This window comes from Mustela erminea, chromosome X (assembly GCF_009829155.1).
Source record: "Mustela erminea isolate mMusErm1 chromosome X, mMusErm1.Pri, whole genome shotgun sequence".
NCBI classification, from domain to species: Eukaryota; Metazoa; Chordata; class Mammalia; order Carnivora; family Mustelidae; genus Mustela; species Mustela erminea.
The window spans coordinates 1,987,506-2,008,249 of record NC_045635.1 but is presented as its reverse complement, the minus strand read 5'-3'; the positions used below and the strand labels follow the sequence as shown (position 1 = coordinate 2,008,249).

Genomic DNA, 20,744 nt, shown 5'->3' with positions numbered 1-20,744 from the left:
AGATGCCACCCTGGGATCTAACCTCCTCCTCTCTCCTACTTCTCTATCTATGTGGGTTCCTCTGACTTTGCCCACATTTGCAAAAGGACCTCCGTTGGTTTAGGCAAGAGATATTCTGCTGCTCCTTCCATTAAATGGTTTCCTCCATTGGCGTATCCATGAATTCAGTCATCCACACATTTATCCAACTAACATGTGCCCAGGGATTAATCACACGAGTATGGAAAACGTGAGCCTACTGCCCCAAGTTACAGTCCAATCCCAACATGGATTCCCCCCCACCAAAATGGTGGTCGCTGATATTTTGGAAGTTGGTGTGTTGACTGGAGCATTTTTATCGTGGCTAAACTTACAGTAATGTTTTTCCCGTGATTCTCTAAGTAAGAGCGCTTCTCACACCCTGGGCATTTCTAGTTCTTTTTGGTCCTAGTTGGTCCTCCCAGAGCCACGGGTACTGTATGGTGAGTTGATATCCCAGGTGGACTTCCATTCCCCAATATTACAGATGTGGTGTAGAGAATCTGTCTCAGAAGGTGAGCAACTCCATAACATCTCTTTTCAGATGACATTTCTTCAGCTGCATGTTTGCGGAAACTTCTTCGGATGTCTTTTGCACATGTCAGACTTTGGAATTATGATAATGTGGAAGTGGGAACATCAGCCCTTCTCTCTTTTGCCCTGTAGCAGGAGATTTGTCCCCAGTCCCCATAGTCTGGTGTAGGATCCTTTTCCCATAGGGTATGTTCTGTCATTCAGTCAATGGTTGATAGATGTCGGCATCTCCTACCCCAAAGAATAAGGAGTAGAAATAAATGCCAGTTATGTTTAATGGAGCTTACTTAAAAAAAACCTATATCACCCTAAATTTTTTTGGTGGGGGGGGACGATTAATGTTCTTGATATAATATACACACAGCAAAATTCATGCATTTTAAGTGTCTCCGTTGATGACTTGTTGACAAATGCATAGAGTTACGTAACCACCATCACACAGAACATTTACGAAGCTGACTTCATTTTATGCTGATGAAGATTCATTGATTACCTCCACTGAGATGCCGTGTGCTGGGCTTTGCATGTGTTATTTTATTTAAAGCCTGTTGGGCGTAAAGACTTTTTCTTTCCAGTTTTATTGAGATACTATCGACAGCACTGTGTGAGTGTAAGGTGTACAGCATAATGAGTAGACAGATACATATTTTGAAATGATTACCTCAATGTAGTTAACATCCATCTCCTCATGTAGCTAAAGGAAGTTCTTTTTCTTATCTTCTAGGTTACTCTCTTAGCAGCTTTGACATATATCCTATAGCAGTGTTAACTGTGGTCATCAGGTTGTATGGTAATGTCCCAGGACTTAGTTATCTTACAGTTGGAACTTTGCACCTTTTGACCATCTTTATCCAATGTCTCTACTCCCGTACCCCACCTCCAATAACTCCAAATCTGAACTCTTTTCTATGAGTTTTTTTTTTTTTTTCTTTTTTAGAATCCACATATAAGTGAGATCATTCTCTCTTTGCCTTTGACTTATTTCACTCAGCATAGTGTCCTCAAGGTCAATCCATGTTATTGCAAATGGTAGGAACCTTTCTTTCTTTCTTTCTTTCTTTCTTTCTTTCTTTCTTTCTAATGGCTGACTGCTATTCCATTGTGTATCTTACTGGGCAGAGGCAGATTCTGTGGCCATCCTTACCTGCAACAAAGCTAAAAAAAAATGGACTTTTCTACTTTCTGAAGGGAGTTATTGAGACCTGGGGGTATATACTGGTGAGGCTCCCAACACCAAGTGGAGAAATCTCTGCCCATTTTCTTTCCACCCCCTTTATGCCTTACAACCAACACCATTAATGTTGTCTTGTGTTCTGTGCATTTAAGCTGGCCGAGCTGAAAATTGTAGAGAGCTAGTTTCATCCACCTTGAACGAGACTCCTATCCTGTGTGGTCCGGTCACCTGACTGTGGCGTCCAGGGACTCCTGCATCCCCCAGGGTAGCTCAGGCTCCAGCTGCCTGAGTGCATTAGTAACCCGTTTGGAGTTCTCTGTGCTTTCAGCTGACCCTGCTCAGACAGAGTTTGAAAGATGTTGCCTCCAGCTTCGTTGTTTCCACGTTGCTGTGGAAAAATCTGAGTCATAGTTGGTGTTGTCTTTCACGTAGGCACAGGGAACGTCCAGATGCAGGTCAGAGACTAGGGCTGAAAACGCAAAATATGATCTAGTAAATGCAAACCCAGTGATGAAGGGGCTCCTTCCCTGGGGGTGGTGAGAAAGGTGATCAGGAGGAATGGTACCGGAGAGAGAAAGGAGGGGGAAGCCACATGGTCTTCTTTCTACCATAAAAATGAGACAACATGGCAGGACTTACAGGTTGCACTATGCTCTGTCCTGTTGGAGTGAGGGACCATAGAAGCCCAAGGATTCATGTGTTTGCCCCAGTTCACAGATCAAACAAAGGGCAAATCTTTCAGCAGATGCTGGTGTCCCCAGCTATGTGCACCTAGCCCAACGGAAACCTCAGTGTCTTCCTAAAAACCTCTAAGCTTTGCCGGTTCATCCTCTTTACAGCCCCCCCCCCCATAGCCCACCCCACCCCACCTCCCATTTGGGACTCCATTCCACAGCATCTCACCCCATGCAACTGTCTTACCCTGTTTCAATTCCGTGTTCACTTCCCAGTTACTTTCCAATGAGCACACGCCTCATCATTTGCTGCTCCTTACACAACACTTGCTTTCCTGGGTTTTCAGCTCTCCCTCTCTGCTCCTCCTAGGGTAAAATATTCATGATCGGAAACTCTGCCTAAAAGCCAAGGTTACTCATCGTGGGCCCCGCCCCTCCCCTCCCCGCTACCAAGGAGGCAAGGAGATATATTTCACAGCCTGGCAATGCTCATTTATAGAAAACGCTAAAACAAAATGCTTTTGCTTGAGTGTGACTCCGTGCTCTTGCTCATGTTACCGTACGTAGGTCCTAACCCTGTGCAAGAAGAAAGGATGTCCGCCGCTGTGTGGTTGTGTTGGGAGGGAGGAGAGAGTCCTTTGTCTTCCCCACAGATCTTTCTTCCTTTCTCCCTCTTAGGTTAATTGCCATTTTTCCAACCAGAGAGCCTTCTTGTTCACCGTTCCCCAGACTTTCTTCCCCGTGACCCCTTCCCGTGCCTCATTGCTTAGACACATGGTGATGGAAAACCCAGCCGACATGGATAAGCTCACTGGGCACCCGGGATCCCAACGCTCACACGTACCAATTTACATTTTTCTGCCCCTCTACTTTACCTTTGCTCTAGTCACAGAAAGAATTTCTTTGGATCTTTGATCTCATGTTTGCATTAAGTGGTTGTCCACCGGTATGATGGGTGGACACCATGCCCCACACTGAGGCGCAGAGGAACAGGACAGCCTAATGGTGGAGAAAGAAGGTGCATTTGGGTTGGAAATGTCCCACCAGGGTACAAACAAGTGTCGGATTTCCTTGCATAGTTGTATTTTAAAATTTCACCCCAATCTTAGCCCTCTCTCTCTTTATATCCTACCCAAGTAGCCATCTTTTCCTGTATCATGTAGGTATCTATCCCATTTTCCAGTCCTTAGCAAATTCTAAAATAAAGACCAAACACTTTGAGCAGGCATTAATTAACGTATTCAAAAGCCTTCTTCATGAGCGTCACGTGCCTAATACCTTTGCCTTAATCAAGAAATCCCAAAGAGAAATGCCACAACACATCTTTACCACACTTCTGCATCCCACCTGCCCTGTATGAGTGTGTGCTTATGCGCGTAGTCTCCACAGTGGCCCATATGTAGAGGGGATGGCCAGCTTTCCCTCTAATTCAAGAACATTTCCAAGGCAGATCTTTGTCAACCTGCCTTTGATATGTCTTTGTTGACGTGTGTGTCCTACATGCCCTCACCTGAAAGTTCCTGAATGGAGCTTCTTGGAAATACTCTTACCTGCCATATACCATGGTTGGGAGCTGCAGAAGCTGATGGATTCTCTTAAGGTCCTGATGCAGCCTGGTGTGCTGTCTCCCCCTCCAGGCACCGGGACATTTGGACGGGTGCAGCTGGTCAAGGACAAGACAGCCAAGCATTTCTTTGCTCTGAAGGTCATGAGCATCCCCGACGTCATCCGCCTAAAGCAGGAGCAACATGTACACAACGAGAAGTCGGTGCTGAAGGAAGTCAGCCACCCCTTCCTGGTCAAGCTGTGAGTTTCCCCCACTCCCCCCCACTGCCTTCTCTGGGTCCTCTCCCTCTCTGAGATGCCGGGCCGGGGGTGGGTGTGTGGAGTGAGGTCACAGCTGGCCCTCTGGCTGGCTGGGACCAGAGCCTCTGCCTGCGCCTTGCTCCCATCCTGGGTGAGCAGTAGGAGTGTGGCTGGTCCCACCAGACACTCCATTCCCCTCATCCCCTTCTGGGTCACCATCACCAGTTCAGCCTCTTTCATCAGGTCACTCCTTGGGTTTCTCGAGGACCACTATCTCCATTTGGACACACCACAGATGTGCCCAGTTGAGGGTTCCCCGCACTGAACAAGTAAATCTCTGTTCTCCCACCCTGTTTCCTAATACAGGATAAGACGATGCTGCACCCAGGTGCCAGAGATGGGAGGCCCAGATAGGGCTCTCTTTCCCCATCCACATTGTGGGTGCCTTCCAACCGGGGTCCATGTCTTCCCTCCACCATCTTCTTCTTGTTCCTTCTCATTCCCAACCCACAGCCCCTGCTTGAGCTGGGGCCCCCTGTCTCTGCCCTGATGTCCAATACTGGCCTCTCACCTGGTTTTGCCCTAGCATCCTTTCTTCCTTCCTTCCAAGGCATTCTTCATCTTCCAGCCATGGTGATCCTCCCCAGATGTCTGTCTGGTGACCTTCATTGGTACCTACAGATCCACGGGGAATAGTGACCCCGGAATCTGACCCGAGCCACTTAGGGCTCATCATGGACTGACCTCTGGGTTTACCTTCTGCTTGCTCTCTCTTTCCCTCCACCCTGCCACCCGTGGTCCCATCTCGGAAAGCCACCTGCAGTAGGGGGGACGTGCCACCTGCAGAAGGAGGCAGGTGCCATCCTTGTGGTCATTCCCTGTCTCTGGCAGGCCACCCCTCCCCTGCAGTGCCTCCTTTCTGTGTGTCTCCTCACCAATCATCCCTCCCATTGGACCAACTCCTATCTTTCTTCTCTGATACGCCTGTCCTCACACAGAGACAGCCCTTGGTCACAGCTCTGGAACATCTCCCGTGCACACAGACTCTGAGAAGGACGTCTGTAAATGCACAGCTGCCCCAGCCCCCCATCCTCCAAGCCCAAAGCAGCGTGTTGCCCAGAGTCCCGACTCTGTTGCATGTTTAATGAGAAACGAATAGGCTGAATTTTTTTTTGGTTTTACTTTCCTTTTATGGAGCTGTGGGTGATCTTGTGCTGATAAAGAGGGGTCAGGTGCATCTCAGGGTTTCAAGTCCTGGAAACAGAAATAGCCAGCGATTCGGGGACTCAGTGTTGCTCACTTACCACGTGTGAATTCTCCCATCCGGTCCACGGTGGAACAGCCATTAGAAAAACGAGTGCGTTAGATCTTCCTCTGGAATTAAGGAAAGCGTCTAGTTATGTCTCTTGGAGGAACTAAAGTAGTGATTCTATGGAGGATCATTAGCTCGCTAGGATTTTAAATAAATATCTTCTTCTGGAGACCTGGGCTCCGTTATGATATTGCCAGATTGCAGTCACGTGTCTAGGGCTTCCTTCCCAAGACAAGGAGTCTCAAGCCAACCACTTCATGGTTGAGAAGACACAACGACCTTATGTTGACACATGATGGACTCTGGATGGGCTTTGTGATTGCAAAACTGGAGTGAAGGTCACAGTCAAATGTCGTCTTCTCATATGTCAAGTTAAGTGAAGGGTGTGGTTGAGGAATAGGAATGTCTCCTCATCATTAAATGAACATGGAATTTGAGGAGCAATTCACTAGTCTTCTCAGAAGGGTTATCCTCATTGGCAGAATGTGGTAGGACGTCATTTAAAAATCTGTCTACCAATCCTGATCCATTTTTGGTTTCTCCCCAACAGTACTGAGATAGTGCACAAAATGAGGCATGTTGTCGTGTCTGCTCAGTCCTGAAATGCTCAGATTCTGGAGAAATTATTATCAACAACAGATCCTTTGAAGATGTAAAGTGATGTGAAGTGATAAACATTTCCAGGTGACCGTTACCTGAAAATTATGGAAAATGAAAGTATCAGTCCACTTGGGCTACCATAACTCAATACCATGGAGTAGGGCGCCTAAACAACACACATTTATATCCCATAGTCCTGGAGGCTGGGAGTATGAGATCCAGGCAGGACTGAGGCTGATTCCCCCTGATGCCTCTCTCCTGGGTGTGTAGACCCTGTGTTCTCATTGTGTCCCTACATGGTCATCCCTCTGTGCGTGTTTTGTCTTCCCCTCTTCTTTTTCTTCTTTTCTTTAAGAAGATTTTAAGATTTTATTTATTTATTTATTTTTATTTGAGAGAGAGACAGCACAAGGAGGGGAAGAGGCAATGGGAGAGTCCTATGGGATCTTGGTGTACCCTACTGACCTCATTATACCTTAATCCCCTCTTTAAAGACCCCATATCCAAATATGGTCCCATTCTGAGGTCCTGGAGTTAGGGCTTCAACATGTGAATTTGGAGAGAGGGGATATAATTCAGCTATAACACCTACTTAGTGACTTGCCAAGAGTAGACCTCTCAGAGCACGTGGATCATATTACGATATTCTTCTAGCGCTTGCTTTTTTCTGTGTGTTCTCACTGGAGTGACCAGGTGTGTCTACACACTGGATATGAGTTGAGCTAGTGAAATCAGACTCTGGAAATTCTCTGAACATAGCACGGAGATCATGCTATGGATGGGATCCACGTTTATAGATGGGAGCCACAGAGTGTCCAGGTCCATGTGATGAGGGACACGTACTAGTGGGGAAAGACCATCTATGAAGAATGTATTTAGTCCCCCAGCTGCACAGGTTGTCTTGTGAATGGAGGTCACTTCACCCGACATCCTGCATCCCAAACTGTCTGAAAACATGGAGCAGGTTTTGCTTGCATTTCTTGAGGCCACGTGGAACGCTGCTGATTCTGGGTATCAAGCTGGTTATTTGGGCTTTGAAGTTGGGGTTGAGTGACTTGGCAAGTCCGCCGGCGGCATTGTCCGAGCTCAGTATGAGAACCGCTCCTCTAGTATTTTTGAGAAGGTGTCAGGGGATTCATTAAATGCACATTTGAGAATAAGTTCTGTTTGGGGATAAAGTCGTTCCAAAGGCCAGCTCAGCCCATGGCGATAATTTTAGAAGAGCTGAGTAACTTACTTTCTGGGGTGCAAAATCCAGATTTCTGTGGGACAGAGGCTTGGGGTCTGCTCTTTGCCCTTTTGGGGGCATAGAAATTGCTGGTGTCCTAAAGTTGTTTGACCCCAGAATAGGGTTTTCTGCCTTGGCACTATTGACATCAGGGAACCAGATCATTCTCTGTGGTGGGCTGCTCTGTGTAATGTAGGAGCCTAAACCGCCTATCCACACTCCTCCAACTCAGGCCAGTAGCATGCCATGTACATGTAGAGAGGAACCTTCCCCAGACTCTCCTCCTCTGTCTCTCCTGTGAGCATGTGTCCTGCTTGCATGTCTCCTGCTAGAACCCAAAGCCACAGAGTTCGGATCTCACCGTCTGCACAGAAAAGTGTCAGCACATGGCAGGTGTGCCAACTCAAGGATGCCGAGTGCAGGGATGGGGAGGGAACACCCTGGGTACAGTACACACCACACTCCAGACAAGGAGAGCAAAGAGATGGAGTTTCGGGAGCAGACTCCCATGATTGTAGGGGCTGCCACGTCTGAAATGCATGGGATTGGCCACATGATTTGAGACAAATGTAAGAGCTGATGTTTCTGTCTTGAATCTGAACTCGGCAGAGCCACCTGGGAAGCTGCTGACTCAGGCACAATTTTTATATAGCCGTCAGATCCAGAAGCAAAATACCCTCTTCAGTGGGAAACCTCATATTTTTTTGTTGTTGTTGTTTTTAAAAATATTTTATTTATTGACACAGGGAGCAACAGAGCACAAGTTGGGGAGGGAGGAAGAGGGAATTGAAGAAGCAGACTCGCCACTGAGCAGGGAGTCTGATTCGGGGCTTGATACTAGCACCCTGGGATCGTGACCTGAGCCCAAGGCAGACACTCAACCGACTGAGCTGCCCAGGCACTGACACTTTTTTCCTCTTAAAGCTGTCAGCTGATAAGATGAGGCTGACCCATCTTATGGAGAGTCATGTATTTCTCCTAATGTCCGTTGACAGTACATGTTAATCACACCAGGAAAAAAAAAAAAAATGTCTACACAGCAACATCAAGATTCCTGTTAGATCACATGTCTGGGCACCAGGGCCTCTCGGAAATGATCCACTAAAGTAGCCATCACAAAGGGTAAAAACAAGAAAGCTTGAGCAGAAGAGCAGAGCCGTTCCCTCATCGGGCATTTGAAGTGCCCACTGTAGCGGACGGGTCGGGGGCTGCTCACCCAGACTGGATAAGGAAGTAGGACACATTACCTACAACTGCAGTGTCCAGATCTTGAGCAATACTGTGGCGAGAAACCCTGTTGCACGAGCCTCCCATCTCTGGCCTCGAGGGACCATGTTCTCATGGAAGTCCATGTGGATTCCCAAGCCTTTCCTTACACTTTCGCAGGACTGGGGAGTTTTACCCTTTTCTGTCCTCCGGGAGGGCAGTTCCTCCATCTTCCCTCCCTGGTTGGTGTCCTTCATGCCCCCTTTCCTGTACCTCTGGGTGACAAGGGCTAATTCTTCTCACTGCCTTGTCTTGGACATCTCATGGTCAACTATGTTGATGCCACAGTCTTTATCAAACCCTCTGCACCGTGGGTTGGTTGGTCCCCATTGACTCAGAGGGGCTGCAGGAGGTCAAGGACAGGTCCATCTGTCCCAGGAACTAACTTGCAACCCCCTACACCTCCGTCTGACCTCCTCCCGTGTCCCGCTGCGTGTCTGCTTCCAGTCCCTCCCCCATCTCAGCCCTCTCTTATTTCTCCTTTCTCCTAACCATGCCAGGTTGGTTTTTGTTGGTTTTTCCAAGATGAGAAAATAACCACGTGTCTCCTGGATGCTTGTGACTGGTTGTTCCCATCATTCTGAAGGACGTAGGAGAGTGTTTCTAGACCAGCAGCTTGTTCCCTTTCAGTGTTTGCATGTGTGCTTGCAAACTCTGGAGATGGAGATGGCCTTGCTTGCAAGCAGCTGTTCCCATGTGGTGACCGTTCCTTGGGAAATGGGCATTTTGTGCCTTTTGCTAAGGTGTCCCCCACCGCCCTGCCCACAGTGTGACCAGTTGATAGGCTTTCAAGGCAGAGCCCAGTGACTTTACCTTGGGTCTTGGTGGATGGGGGTGGTGGCCCCTCTTTCTGAGCAGCAAAGATGTGGGACCAGTATCGCTGGCCGCCGAGCAGCGACATTTGGCATAGGACCTCTTGGTGTGCTCCGGGTGCTGCCTGCCGTGGGGCGGAATCAGTCAGGCTTCTGGTGCAGGTAATGACAGTCGTGGATGGTGATTATTCTTCACCAGGGCTATTCTGGAAGCCTGCTTGTCGTGCTGATGTGATCTCCATTGGGATGGGAAGAATGATTCGCACGCCTGCATGGTTCTGGCCACCTTTACCTCTTTTTACCATGGGTTCCAGCGCTCAGACTTTACCTGATGGAAGTTGCTGCTTCCAGATTTCTCAGCCTGGGTGCTCCTGACATTTGGGGGTGGATGTCTCTGTGACGTGGGGTGTCCCAGGCATTGTAGAACGCTGAGTAGCATCCCTGGTCTCTACCCTTAGATGCCAGGACTTCTGTCCTTTCCCATCCACATAGCTCTGAGCACTTCTAGCGATCCCTTGCGGGGGCAGAGCTGTGCCAGCTGAAAAAGTCAGTGCTGAAGACAGAGATGCAAACAGTAAGTGGGCATGCATGGGGTCCCACTCTCCCTTCCTGGACCCAGCCACCGAGCCAGGAGTTCCATCACTGCGTCCATGGTGACCAGCCTGTGGACCCCATCACGTTCCCTAACCTGGTACACCGCCTTGCATATGAGCAGAGCCAGGCTAGAGCTGATGTTGCCTAAAGCAACGATCTCTCCGTGTCCACCAGCTTGGGTCTGCTCTCCGTGTCCCTTAGTCCGGAGTCAGGTAGTTGGCAAAGCTGTTCCTTTGTTGCCCATGTAGTCACAGGGGAAAGAAGACCCAGTTCTGACTCTCTATGAACTTCTGTCCATTTGAAGCTTAAAAATGCTGACAATGTATCTTTTGAGTTTTGGAGGTTCTGGGAGTGGCTGGAAGGGCAGCATCTGTGCCAGTGAGCAGTGGGGAAAAGCAGATGGGAAACAGGGCAGTCTGCATGCTGTGGGGGTACAGGTGGGAATATGTGTGCCTGGGTGCATTTGCTGGGCTCCTGTGCACTTTCCGGGGGCGGGGGTTTCCAGAAGCATGAGGAGGAGGACACGCTGTCCCCACATGGCCCAGTAATATACTGGGGATGGCATACTCCCAGCAGCGTGGGTGGGGGGTGAAGTAGAGCCTGTTTACAGAGGGGCAAGAGGTAGCTATCTCTGGAGAGAGTGGTGCACAGCCACCAGCTAGGGGCCATCAGAACCACTGGTGGTAGGCAGGGGACCCTTGGGGTCAGGAGCCAGAGGACACCCTGGAATGGGGGATGGAGCAAGCCAAGGGTACCTTGGGGCAGATCTGGTTGCCATGGTGACAGGTCAGAAAGTAGAAGAAACTTTCCAGAGCCTCAGGTTGCACAGAGAGGTGAGCAAGAACAGATAGGGTGACATCCACGGGAGGTGTCTCCTCATTTTATATAAGGGCAGAAGTCCTCTGCAGCATCACAAGCCATTACGATAGACTCTTTAAAGGAACGAGGCTTGGCTTTTGGGTTGGTTAACACCTTCAGGTAGGAGCCCTGCCACAGACTTTGCGCATAGAACACCGTGGTCAGTGTTAACAGCGGAAGGCGCTGCTCTGAGCTGAGGTCAGGGACAGGCTGGGGGCCCAGAGTCAGAACGTCCTGTGTGTTCCTTGTCACTGTAAACTACAGCCTATTTTTTTTTTTTTTTTTGCTCTTCATAGGTTCACATCTACTCTTGAATATACTTAAAAATTTTAATATCTCATTGCCGTAAAATGCACCTAAACATGAAGTTGGCCACTTTACCTATCTTTAAGTGCACAGCTCAGTGGCATCGAGCACATTCACGCTATTGCATCTCCCCTGTCATCTCCAGAACTTTCCGTCTTTCCAAACTGAAGCTCTGCCTCCATGAAGCAGTCACTCCCTGTCCCTGTCTCCCAGTTCCTGGCCCCACCATCTCTCTGTCTCTATGGATGGGACTCCACTAGGGACCCCATATACATGGAATCAGGTAGGATGTGTCCCTTTGTGTCTGGCTCCTGTTACTCGGCACCATGTTCTCAAGGTCCATCCACATCATAGCTGGTGCAGGAAACATGCTTTTCAAGGCTGAGTCATATTATATTTTGTTAATGGACCACACGCTGTTTATCCACCCACACACCCCTTCATCCACCCGTCCATCCATCCCTCCACCTGCCCACCCACCCATCCCTCCATTGACCCATCCATTCATCTACCCATCAACCATCCATCCAACCATCCATCCATCCACACATCATCCATCCACACATCCATCCATCCATCCATCCATCCACACATCCATCATCCATACATCCATCCACACATCCATACATCCATCCATTCATTCATCCATCCGTCCATCCATCCACACATCCATCATCCATACATCCATCCATCCAACCATCCATCCATACATCCATCCATCCATCCACACATCCATCCATCCACTGCCATGCATGCATCCATCCATCCACACATCCATCCATCCACTGCCATGCATCCATCCATCATCCATACATCCATCCACACATCCAACCATCCATCCATCCATTCATCCACCCATCCATCCATCCACACATCCATCATCCATACATCCATCCACACATCCATCCATCCATCCATCCAACCATCCATCCATACATCCATCCATTCATCCACACATCCATCCATCCTTCCTTCCACCCACCCACCCATCATCCAGGAACACTTGGATGGCTTCCACATTCTGGCTCATAAATAATGCTGCTAGGAAACTGCTGTGTACACATGTCTGTTCCAGTCCCTGCTTTAACTGCTTGAATGCATTTTCAGTTTCTAATTCTATCTCCTTCCTCTTGGTAGAGAGATTTAAGATTTTCTCTTTTCGGGTTTTCTTTTCTTCAGGTTGCCTCACGCAGGGCTTTCCTATCTGCTTTCCACCCTCCCTCATCACCAGGTCATCCCATGGGCAGTCTGATATGGATCTTTTGTGTCCTTCAAGTGCATGTGCACACACAAACACACACACACTGGGTTTGGGAATTATCATAGTATATTATACACACCCTTCCCTCTATTTCTATCTTACCTTTGTGGGGATCCCTTGTGGGGGGTTTTGGGAGGACTCATTTGGGACATTTCCACTGGGACAAGTGTGTATGTGGGTGTGCATGTGCTCCAGAAATTCCCACATGACCCCTTTGCTCCGAATTTTGGACTTAATGATTCCAGCCAAGCCATGCTATTTCTTCCATCCCAGCTTCCCCCTGAGCTGGATGTTTGAGTCCTCCTTATTCCCAGCCTGTCCTCCTCAGATGTCTCCCAGACAATTGAGAGTCCCTCTGTCCAAACATGAATTGTTGACTTTGCTCCTGGCCTCCTATCCCCAATCAGTACTTCCTTTTGGTTTCCCCAAATGGCCCTTCCAGCCCCCCGGGCACCATTTTGGATCCTCTTTTCTTTGCCTCCATGGACACTCCAGCCCGAGATCCTGCCCTTTCCTGTTGTAAATCACATCACCACATCCGTCCAGATCTGTCCAGTTCAGTAGCATCTTCACAGAAGCTACTACACACAGTGTAGTGTGAATGAGCTACTACTACAGCTCACCCATATCCCTCTCTTTCTCCTGAGCGTCCACTCCAGATCCCAGGCTAAGGCTTCCTTTTTGTGTAACAGTTGACCTGGGCAATTCTCTGCAGTCAAATCCCATGGGAGAGGGAGGTTCCCTGTGTGCATACGATAGAATTCAAGCTCTTTGGCACAGAGTTGTCCCAGTGTTATCCTTGTGCCTCAGTTTCCAGGCTTTTTGGATGTCCATTGGATAGTCTCTTTTGCCAGAGGTTCATCCTGCCTGTGGGTGCCCCCTTCCACCCACTCTTGACTCCCTCCTGCCATCCTGTGTTTCCTATTTACACTCAGCTCCCCAGTTAGCCTGCAAGGCCCAAGACCGTCAACACTAGACCTGCCTTTTCCATTGCTCTGTATCCAGATTGTTGCCTGACGCACAATGAGGTCCTTGGTCCGAATTTACCCAGTAAGGGTGCCTGGGTGGCTCAGTCCATGAAGCGTCTGCCTTCGGCTTAGGTTATGATCCCAGGGTCCTGGGTTTGAGTCCCATGTTGGGTTCCTTGCTCAGTGGGGTGTCTGCTTCTCCCTCTACCTGCTGTCTACTGATTGTGATCTCTCTCTCTCTTTTGGATCTAGAAAATCTTAAAAAAAAAAAGAAAGGAAGACAAAAAAGAAAAGAAATTACCTAGTAAATGAAGCAAAGAGCAAGTTGAATGTGGAGGTGAATAGAGTTGTGTTTCAGGAGTTGTTGATCCACAGTGCTCAAGCAAGACTCTTAATACATACCAAACTTTAGATCCACAAATGCCTCTTTCTCTCATACCACTGGTGACAAACCTGCTTACGTCTTTTTGCCCTTGAGTTTTGTTGTTTATAGACTCCATACAAGGGGCCAAATCCGACAAGGAATGGGAATGAATTAACCAGTGCTTTGGCTGATGCCCTTAGTACTGTTTCCCAATTTCTAAAACCAGATTTGAATTCATGTAGTGCCACCCGGACTCCTCCTCCCTTCCCACAAGCCCCAAGTGATGACCTAATGCTTGTCAATGTTTTTGGAATAGTAACGTCAGCATCTCCTAAAATATTTTGGTTCTTATTCATAATGCCCAATGTTACCCATTCTCTCCATATAACAGAAGTCTAATTCATGCAAATTTGAGGAAAAGATGCCCGTGGAATTTTTTTTCCCCCTTTAAGATATTTATTGGACTTGAGGAAAGACAGGGAGGGGAGCTTGGGCCCCCACAAATTTATTTTTTCCCCACAGTCTCAGTTTTTGAGTCTTCATGGAGTACGTTTATTTAGCTGTTACTTACTTCTCAAGGATTCTGGAGATGGATTGCACTGGACTGTGATGTGTGTAGGTAGGACTGGCTGTCCACTTAAGATAGAGTGCCCTTTTTTGGGTTGTTGTTGGCACTTTGTTGGATTTTATCGAGAGATTTGTGCAACAAATGGGCTACAAATGTCTATAGGGCTAGTTCTCCCCACTCAATCGTTTGTCTGTGATTTTTGTCACTGTGATAATCTGATTGTAGACATTTGGTCTTTGTCCCTGCCACTGAGCTCTTAAAACCCTTGGAATTTCCTCGGTGATAAGAGTGACAAAGGTGGCTTTTGTTATGTGAAGAAGTGACTTTGGGAAACACCCTAGAGGCAGGGGCTGGTTGCCTGGGAACCAATCCTATAATTGGAGGGTTAGAATTCTTGGTCCTTTTGCAGAGGGGCGGAGGGGCTAGAGGCTGAGTTAATCCCCAGTGGGCGGTCATTTAATCCTGAAGCTTCCTTGAAACCACAGAAGTACAGTGTTTGGGAGATTCCAGGAAGGGGAGCTTGGGGAGATTTGGGGGGAGTGGATCACTTGGAGAAGACCAGATGGCCGGTTCTCAACCTTCCCAACACCTGGTGCTCTGCGTCTCCACCATCTGGCTTTTCCCAAGTTTTATCTCTGTATAGTAAACCCATGACCCAGTGAGGAACATATTTTTCTGAGCTCTAGGAGCCCCTCTGCCAGATTATTGGGACCCAAGGAGGAGAGTTTGGAATCTCTAACCTATAGCAGCTCTACCAGACACACAGGACCTGGACTGCAATTGGCATCAGAATTGTGTGTGCTGGTGGAGTGTTGAAGGGTGCACCCTTCCCTGTGGGATCTCCTGCTGTCTCTAGGTGTAGACAGCGCCAGAATGGAGTCGAAGTGTAGGACACCCAGCTAGTGTCATAGAATTGCTCGGTGGTGTGGGGAAAAGAACAACAATGCACCTTGGAATTGGGAGCAGAATGATAGACACCAGGTCCCAATTTTTGTATATATAAACCTACTGGTGGATGAGATGCAACTCCTCTGGAGCCCCGTTGATGGACTCGTCAGCCCCACTCCTTCTGCCCGAATCTCCTGGTCTCCACCCATCCTGTCTTGGGGATTGACGCATTCCACTTGGTTGATTAATCCCCACTCCCCTGGCCGCGTTGTCATCTCTACCCCGTGGTGAGTTATCTCCCATGCCTTGGAAGGGAGAAATTAGGTTGCATTCCAACATGGCTGATGCATTGTTCTCAAGCGTTGAGAAAGGATCGGAGTAGATTATTATTTGGGCTGTGGATCAGTAGGAGTGGCTGTAAAATATATCCAGAAAATGGGTGCATACTAATTGGTGAGTGTGCGTGTGTGCGTGTGTGAGCACATGCATGTACCTAATGTATTTGAGTGGTAGACAGGATTCTGCATATTTTCCTACCTTTCCAGTGAAATTCGACAAAACTGCAGAAGATGGTAGTGCTAGGACTTAATTTTGACCATTGGGGGTCATTTCCAGGGCTCCATGCTGCCCCCAGATTCTGAAACACCAGGCCTTTTCTGGGCAGTTCTAGCTCAATTTGGCACTCCTCCTGTTCAGGAGTAATCTAGAACGTTCCCCAGCCTCCAGAAAGGTTCATTCTATAAGTTCACCACTCCCGTGCTATTTGGACCCTAGAACACAATTCCCCACCAGAGTGGTGAAGTCGTTGTTGGATTCCAAGCTCCCCCAGGAGAGCAGAGTATGGCCACCGTATGCTTTTGAAGTACTGGGCATTTATATGGAAGCGTTGCTGGAAGGAAACCTTCCTGCCATACTAATTAAGAAGCTGAGCCTGGGGCAGAAAGGAAACACCCCTCCAGGCTTGAAATGGTAGGAAGCCTGTGGCTGGGCACGGAGGCTGTGTAACTGTAAAAGGTTTGTCCAGGAAGTGGCAGTAGCAACCAAAACCCCCAAAGCAGCGTTCCTGCTTCCTGTATCCGTTCGTGCCTCCAGACCGCAAATCTTGAGCATTTGGAGCTGCCAGAAGCAAGAGGGGAAGCAGGACACAGATGCAAAGCCTTCGGTAACCGAAAACAGGGACCTCCGGCCGGTTAGTAGGTTGGAGAGACGATGATGTTTGTGCAAAAAGCCCATTGGTGGGTACGTGTCTTCCCAAACAGCAACCCCGAATGATTTCCACGTGCATTTCATGAAAGCCTCTTGCACATCTGACCGGTGTTTTGCTGATACATGGAAACACCGTGATTAGCAAACCAAACATCCTTTTTTTCACTGATTTCCTTGAGCGGAGCAGAGTTTTTCATTTCTGTGGTGGGGATTTTTTTCCTCTTGTTCGTCATGTTTTTATTACTTTGCCTTAACTCACATGCATCCTGATCACTGGATAGGCTTACCCCTTTATGGTTTCCCTTCCAGTTAATAGTCATGTCGTGGCAAGCTGTCCCTCTCCCCCCACCCCATTTTACTTTATTTCATTGGAGTGGCCCATCCCGGCAGGTGAGACCCTCTGGTAGAGCAGGTGCCATGACCATCCTCCCACAGGGATGGCTGGTTCTCTGGGCATAATTGTATTTTTTGGTGAAAGCTTATGGGGCGGCTTTTACTGGGGGACACCTACGTCCTCTCCATAACGCAGAGCATAGTAGCAGACCTCGTTTCTCTTCTCCCCAGCTCTCCTGTATGAGAAAGTATTCCTCCTCCATCACCGCTGGCCTTCCTGCAATGTGTTTTTTACTGCTTCCTTTGGCCAAGACTTCTCGAAAGCAGACAGGACCTGGTATCTCTGTCACGCCCCCCCCTCCCTTCCCCACCACCGCTTCTCCTGACCGTAACAGAGCTCTGAGTGTCTTTGCCAGGGCAAATCGCCTCTCCTGACTCTCCGGGACATTACCCAGGCCGGTGTTTGGGTGGCGGTCTGTTCATGTACTGGATATTTCCAGTCTCGATGACAGGGTTGGGTTGCCGAACCAGGGGTGATTCCCTAAGATGTGCATGAATTTTCTTGGGCTGCCCGAACAAATCCCACAGACTGAGGGGCTTGAACAACACACATTTATCTCCTGTAGTCCTGGAGGCTGGGAGTCTGCATTCCAGGTGCGGCCGAGGGCTGGTTCCTCCTGAGACTTTCCTTCTAGGCATGTAGACCCTGTGTTTGCCTTGTGTCTTCACAGGGTCATCTGTGTGTGCATGTCTGTCCATCTCCTCTTTTTATAAGGACCCCAGTCCTGTGGCATCAGAGCCCACCCTGCTGACCTCATTTTACCTCCGTCCCCTCTTCAAAGACCTTATCCCCTTGTATGTTCCCATTCTGAAGTCCTACAGAGTAGGGCTTCCATGCATCATCTTGGGGTGAACCATTCAGCCTGTGGGCTGAGATTTTTTTTTTTTTTTAAGATTTTCTTTATTTGAGAGAGAGTGCAAACCCAAGCCCATGGGAGGGGCCAAGGGAGAAGCAGGCTCCTTCCCAGGACGCTGAGATCATGACCTGAGCCCAAGGCAGACCCTTCACCAACCGAGTCCCCCAGGAGCCCTCTTGGTTTTCTTGCTGCCGTCTCTTAACCTCTATCTCTAGCAGATTTTAACATTCACTTGCTTGCATATTTTAGCATCCAGAGCTCAGCGTGGACACCCTGGCCCGCGTGGAGGACATCATTAATGCCTGTGGGGCTCACTCCCATGCTGCTGCTGTTCCCCCACAGGTTCTGGACGTGCCACGACGACCGCTTCCTCTACATGCTCATGGAGTTCGTGCCTGGCGGCGAACTCTTCAGCTACCTGCGCAACCGAGGTCGCTTCTCCAGCAGCACGGGGCTCTTCTACTCTGCGGAGATCGTCTGTGCCATCGAGTACCTGCACTCCCGGGAGATCGTCTACAGGGACCTGAAGCCCGAGAACATCCTGCTGGACCGCGAGGGGCACATCAAGCTCACCGACTTCGGCTTCGCCAAGAAGCTGGTCGACAAGTAAGCCGCCATTTTCCCCTCCATTCCCACTTGGGTTGGGGTTCCATGGGGATGTTCACTTGTGTTGGACGCCCAACTTATCTACCTCAGCATAATGGCCTGGAGGTCCTTCTACATGGTTGCAAATGGTGGGATGTCCTTTTCCAAGCACAAATAATAGCCCTTTGTCCATGTAGACCACGTTTCCTTTCTCCGTTCATGTGTCAGTGGACACGTGGGTTTCTGCCAGGGCTGCTGTTGGTAACGCTGTGGTGAGCACGGGGGGGCCAGATGTCTTTATGATACTGTTTGCATTTTCTTCACGTCAGTACCCAGTTGTGCCGTTGCTGGTCGTAGGGTCCTTCCCTTTTCAGCCTCTTGAGGACCCTCCAAGCCATGGTCTGCATTTTTGGCTGCCCCAGTTGGCATTCCCGCCAACGTCCTGAGTGTTCCCCTTTTCTCCACGTCCTCGCCATCACCAGTCTTGTCTTGCCTTTTTGATCATCGCCGTTGGCGGGTGTGTGGTGCTGTCGCTCAGATGACTTCCTCTTTTTATCAGAATTATATACCTGCTTACACTGCGTCAAGGAGCTCTCTCCCCTCTCCTCCTAACCCATTTCTACTCTCAGCAGAAGACCCTTTCCAGCACTTGGGTTGGATTGTTAACATTTTTTGGGGGGTCCAGCTCCTGGGACAACTTCTAGAATTTTGTCCTGCTGTCTGCTTGCCCCTTCTGAATCCTCATGTCTTATTTATTTATTTATGTATTTTTAAAGTTTTTTTTTTTTTTTTTTTTTTTTTTTTTTATTTGTTAGAGGCAGAGAGCAAGGCAGAGAGGAAGACAGAGAGCAGGAGAGGAAGGGGAAGATGGAGAGAGGGAAACAGATTCTTCGCTGAGTACAGAGTCCAAATCAGGGCTTGATCCCAGTACCCATGGATGGGGACTTGAGCCAATGGCAGGTGCTTAACCAACTAAGCCACCCAGGTGCCCCATGCTTTATGCTTTATAAAAACTGCTTCCTGGGGAGTCTGGGAGGCTCAGTGGGTTGAGCCTCTGCCTTCAGCTTAGGTCATGATCCCAGGGGTCCTGGGATCAAGCCCTGCATCGGGCTCTCTGCTCAGCAGGGAGCCTGCTTCCCCCTCTCTGCCTGCCTGCTTCTCTGCCTACTTGTGATCTCTCTCTCTCTCTGTCAAATAAATTAAATCTTAAAAAACAAACAAACAAACAAAAAACAAAAAAACTTCTTCCTGTTTTTCCTCATTGCCTTTTGGGAGGGGTCCAAGGTGGACATGACCCTTTCATCATCTTTGACACGAAGAAATTATGCATGAGGTTGTCTTGGCGGGCTCATCTTGGGGGACTCAGTCGGTAGAGTGTGCAAGTCTTCATCATGGGGTTGGGAGTTTGAGTCCCACGTTGGGCATACAGCTGACCTCAAAATAAAATCTTGAGAAAAGAAAGTAGACTTTTAATAAGACAGCCTACCTCATTCAGCATATGTCACTTTAAGATAATGTCCCATCTTGGTTTTTATTTCTTAGAGTAACAAAACACTGAAAACGTCTTCTTGCCGACCAAGTAGATTATCCATTTACTGTTTTTCTCTATCAGTGAAGGCAGGGTCCATACCCCATGCCCACAGGTTTCTATGTCAGCTGGGTTCTCTAATGTCAATTTGTAACCCTGGGCTCACAGGAACAGATGTTCTCACCATCATTTGCCCTGGTGGATCTCATCACGAATAGTCCTATAAAATGAAATCTCAACGGCGTTGGGGCATAAAACGCCTTCTTCATGTCCTTTGTCCAGTAGTCCAGACTGCCCTTGGACTCTGGGAGAATGTTTCCAGCGAATGTGTGTGATTTAAAATACGTACCTTCAGCTTCAGTGAGGCTGATGCAAAGTTGATAAGTGTTGATGTCTATGGGTCTTCCAATGTCATGGTCTATAGGGAACGTCTCCCTACATTAGGAACAGTTCGGCCTTTGTATAGAGAATACACGGAAAATTTAAGATTGTAAATCCCATGCATTGAAGCCCAGAGTGCCCACGAAGCCCTGGGCGCTTGTCTTGGGTCGAAAAGTTTGCTTTTTGAATGGAGTTCTTCATTTTTTAGTCCAAAGACATGACTAACGGGAAGGAGAGTATAAAGATGGGTTTCGAAACTGTCTCGTATGCTGTATAGACCTCTCATCACGTCATATGTTAGTTTTCTAGGCTGTTGTTTCGTTTTTTGGATTATTTTGCTGTGTTGTTTTATTATTATTTTTTTTTTTCCCCTCCACTAAAATGTGAGTCTTCTTTCCTGGATTCCACGGTTGGCTCATTGGTCGCTTGGTACAATTAGGTGGGGAAGAGAGTCACACACCCAGACAGAGACAGAGGGAGACAGGGCTGTCTTTCGCTGATACCATTACACCTACACGTCCTAAAATATTCCATGGAAAAGGCTCAAGACACGTGTTCTGTTC

At 48.5% G+C, this 20,744-nt stretch overlaps 1 protein-coding gene across 1 annotated transcript in view; it reads left to right on the top strand.

The window, feature by feature from the left end:
- The window catches only part of PRKX (protein kinase X-linked), a 76,886-nt gene that overhangs the window by 23,540 nt on the left and 32,602 nt on the right, over positions 1 to 20,744 (top strand). The window contains exons 2-3 of the mRNA XM_032331690.1: positions 4,038 to 4,206; positions 18,030 to 18,293. Coding sequence (XP_032187581.1) covers positions 4,038 to 4,206; positions 18,030 to 18,293 — 433 coding nt within the window. The remainder of the gene's footprint in view (positions 1 to 4,037; positions 4,207 to 18,029; positions 18,294 to 20,744) is intronic.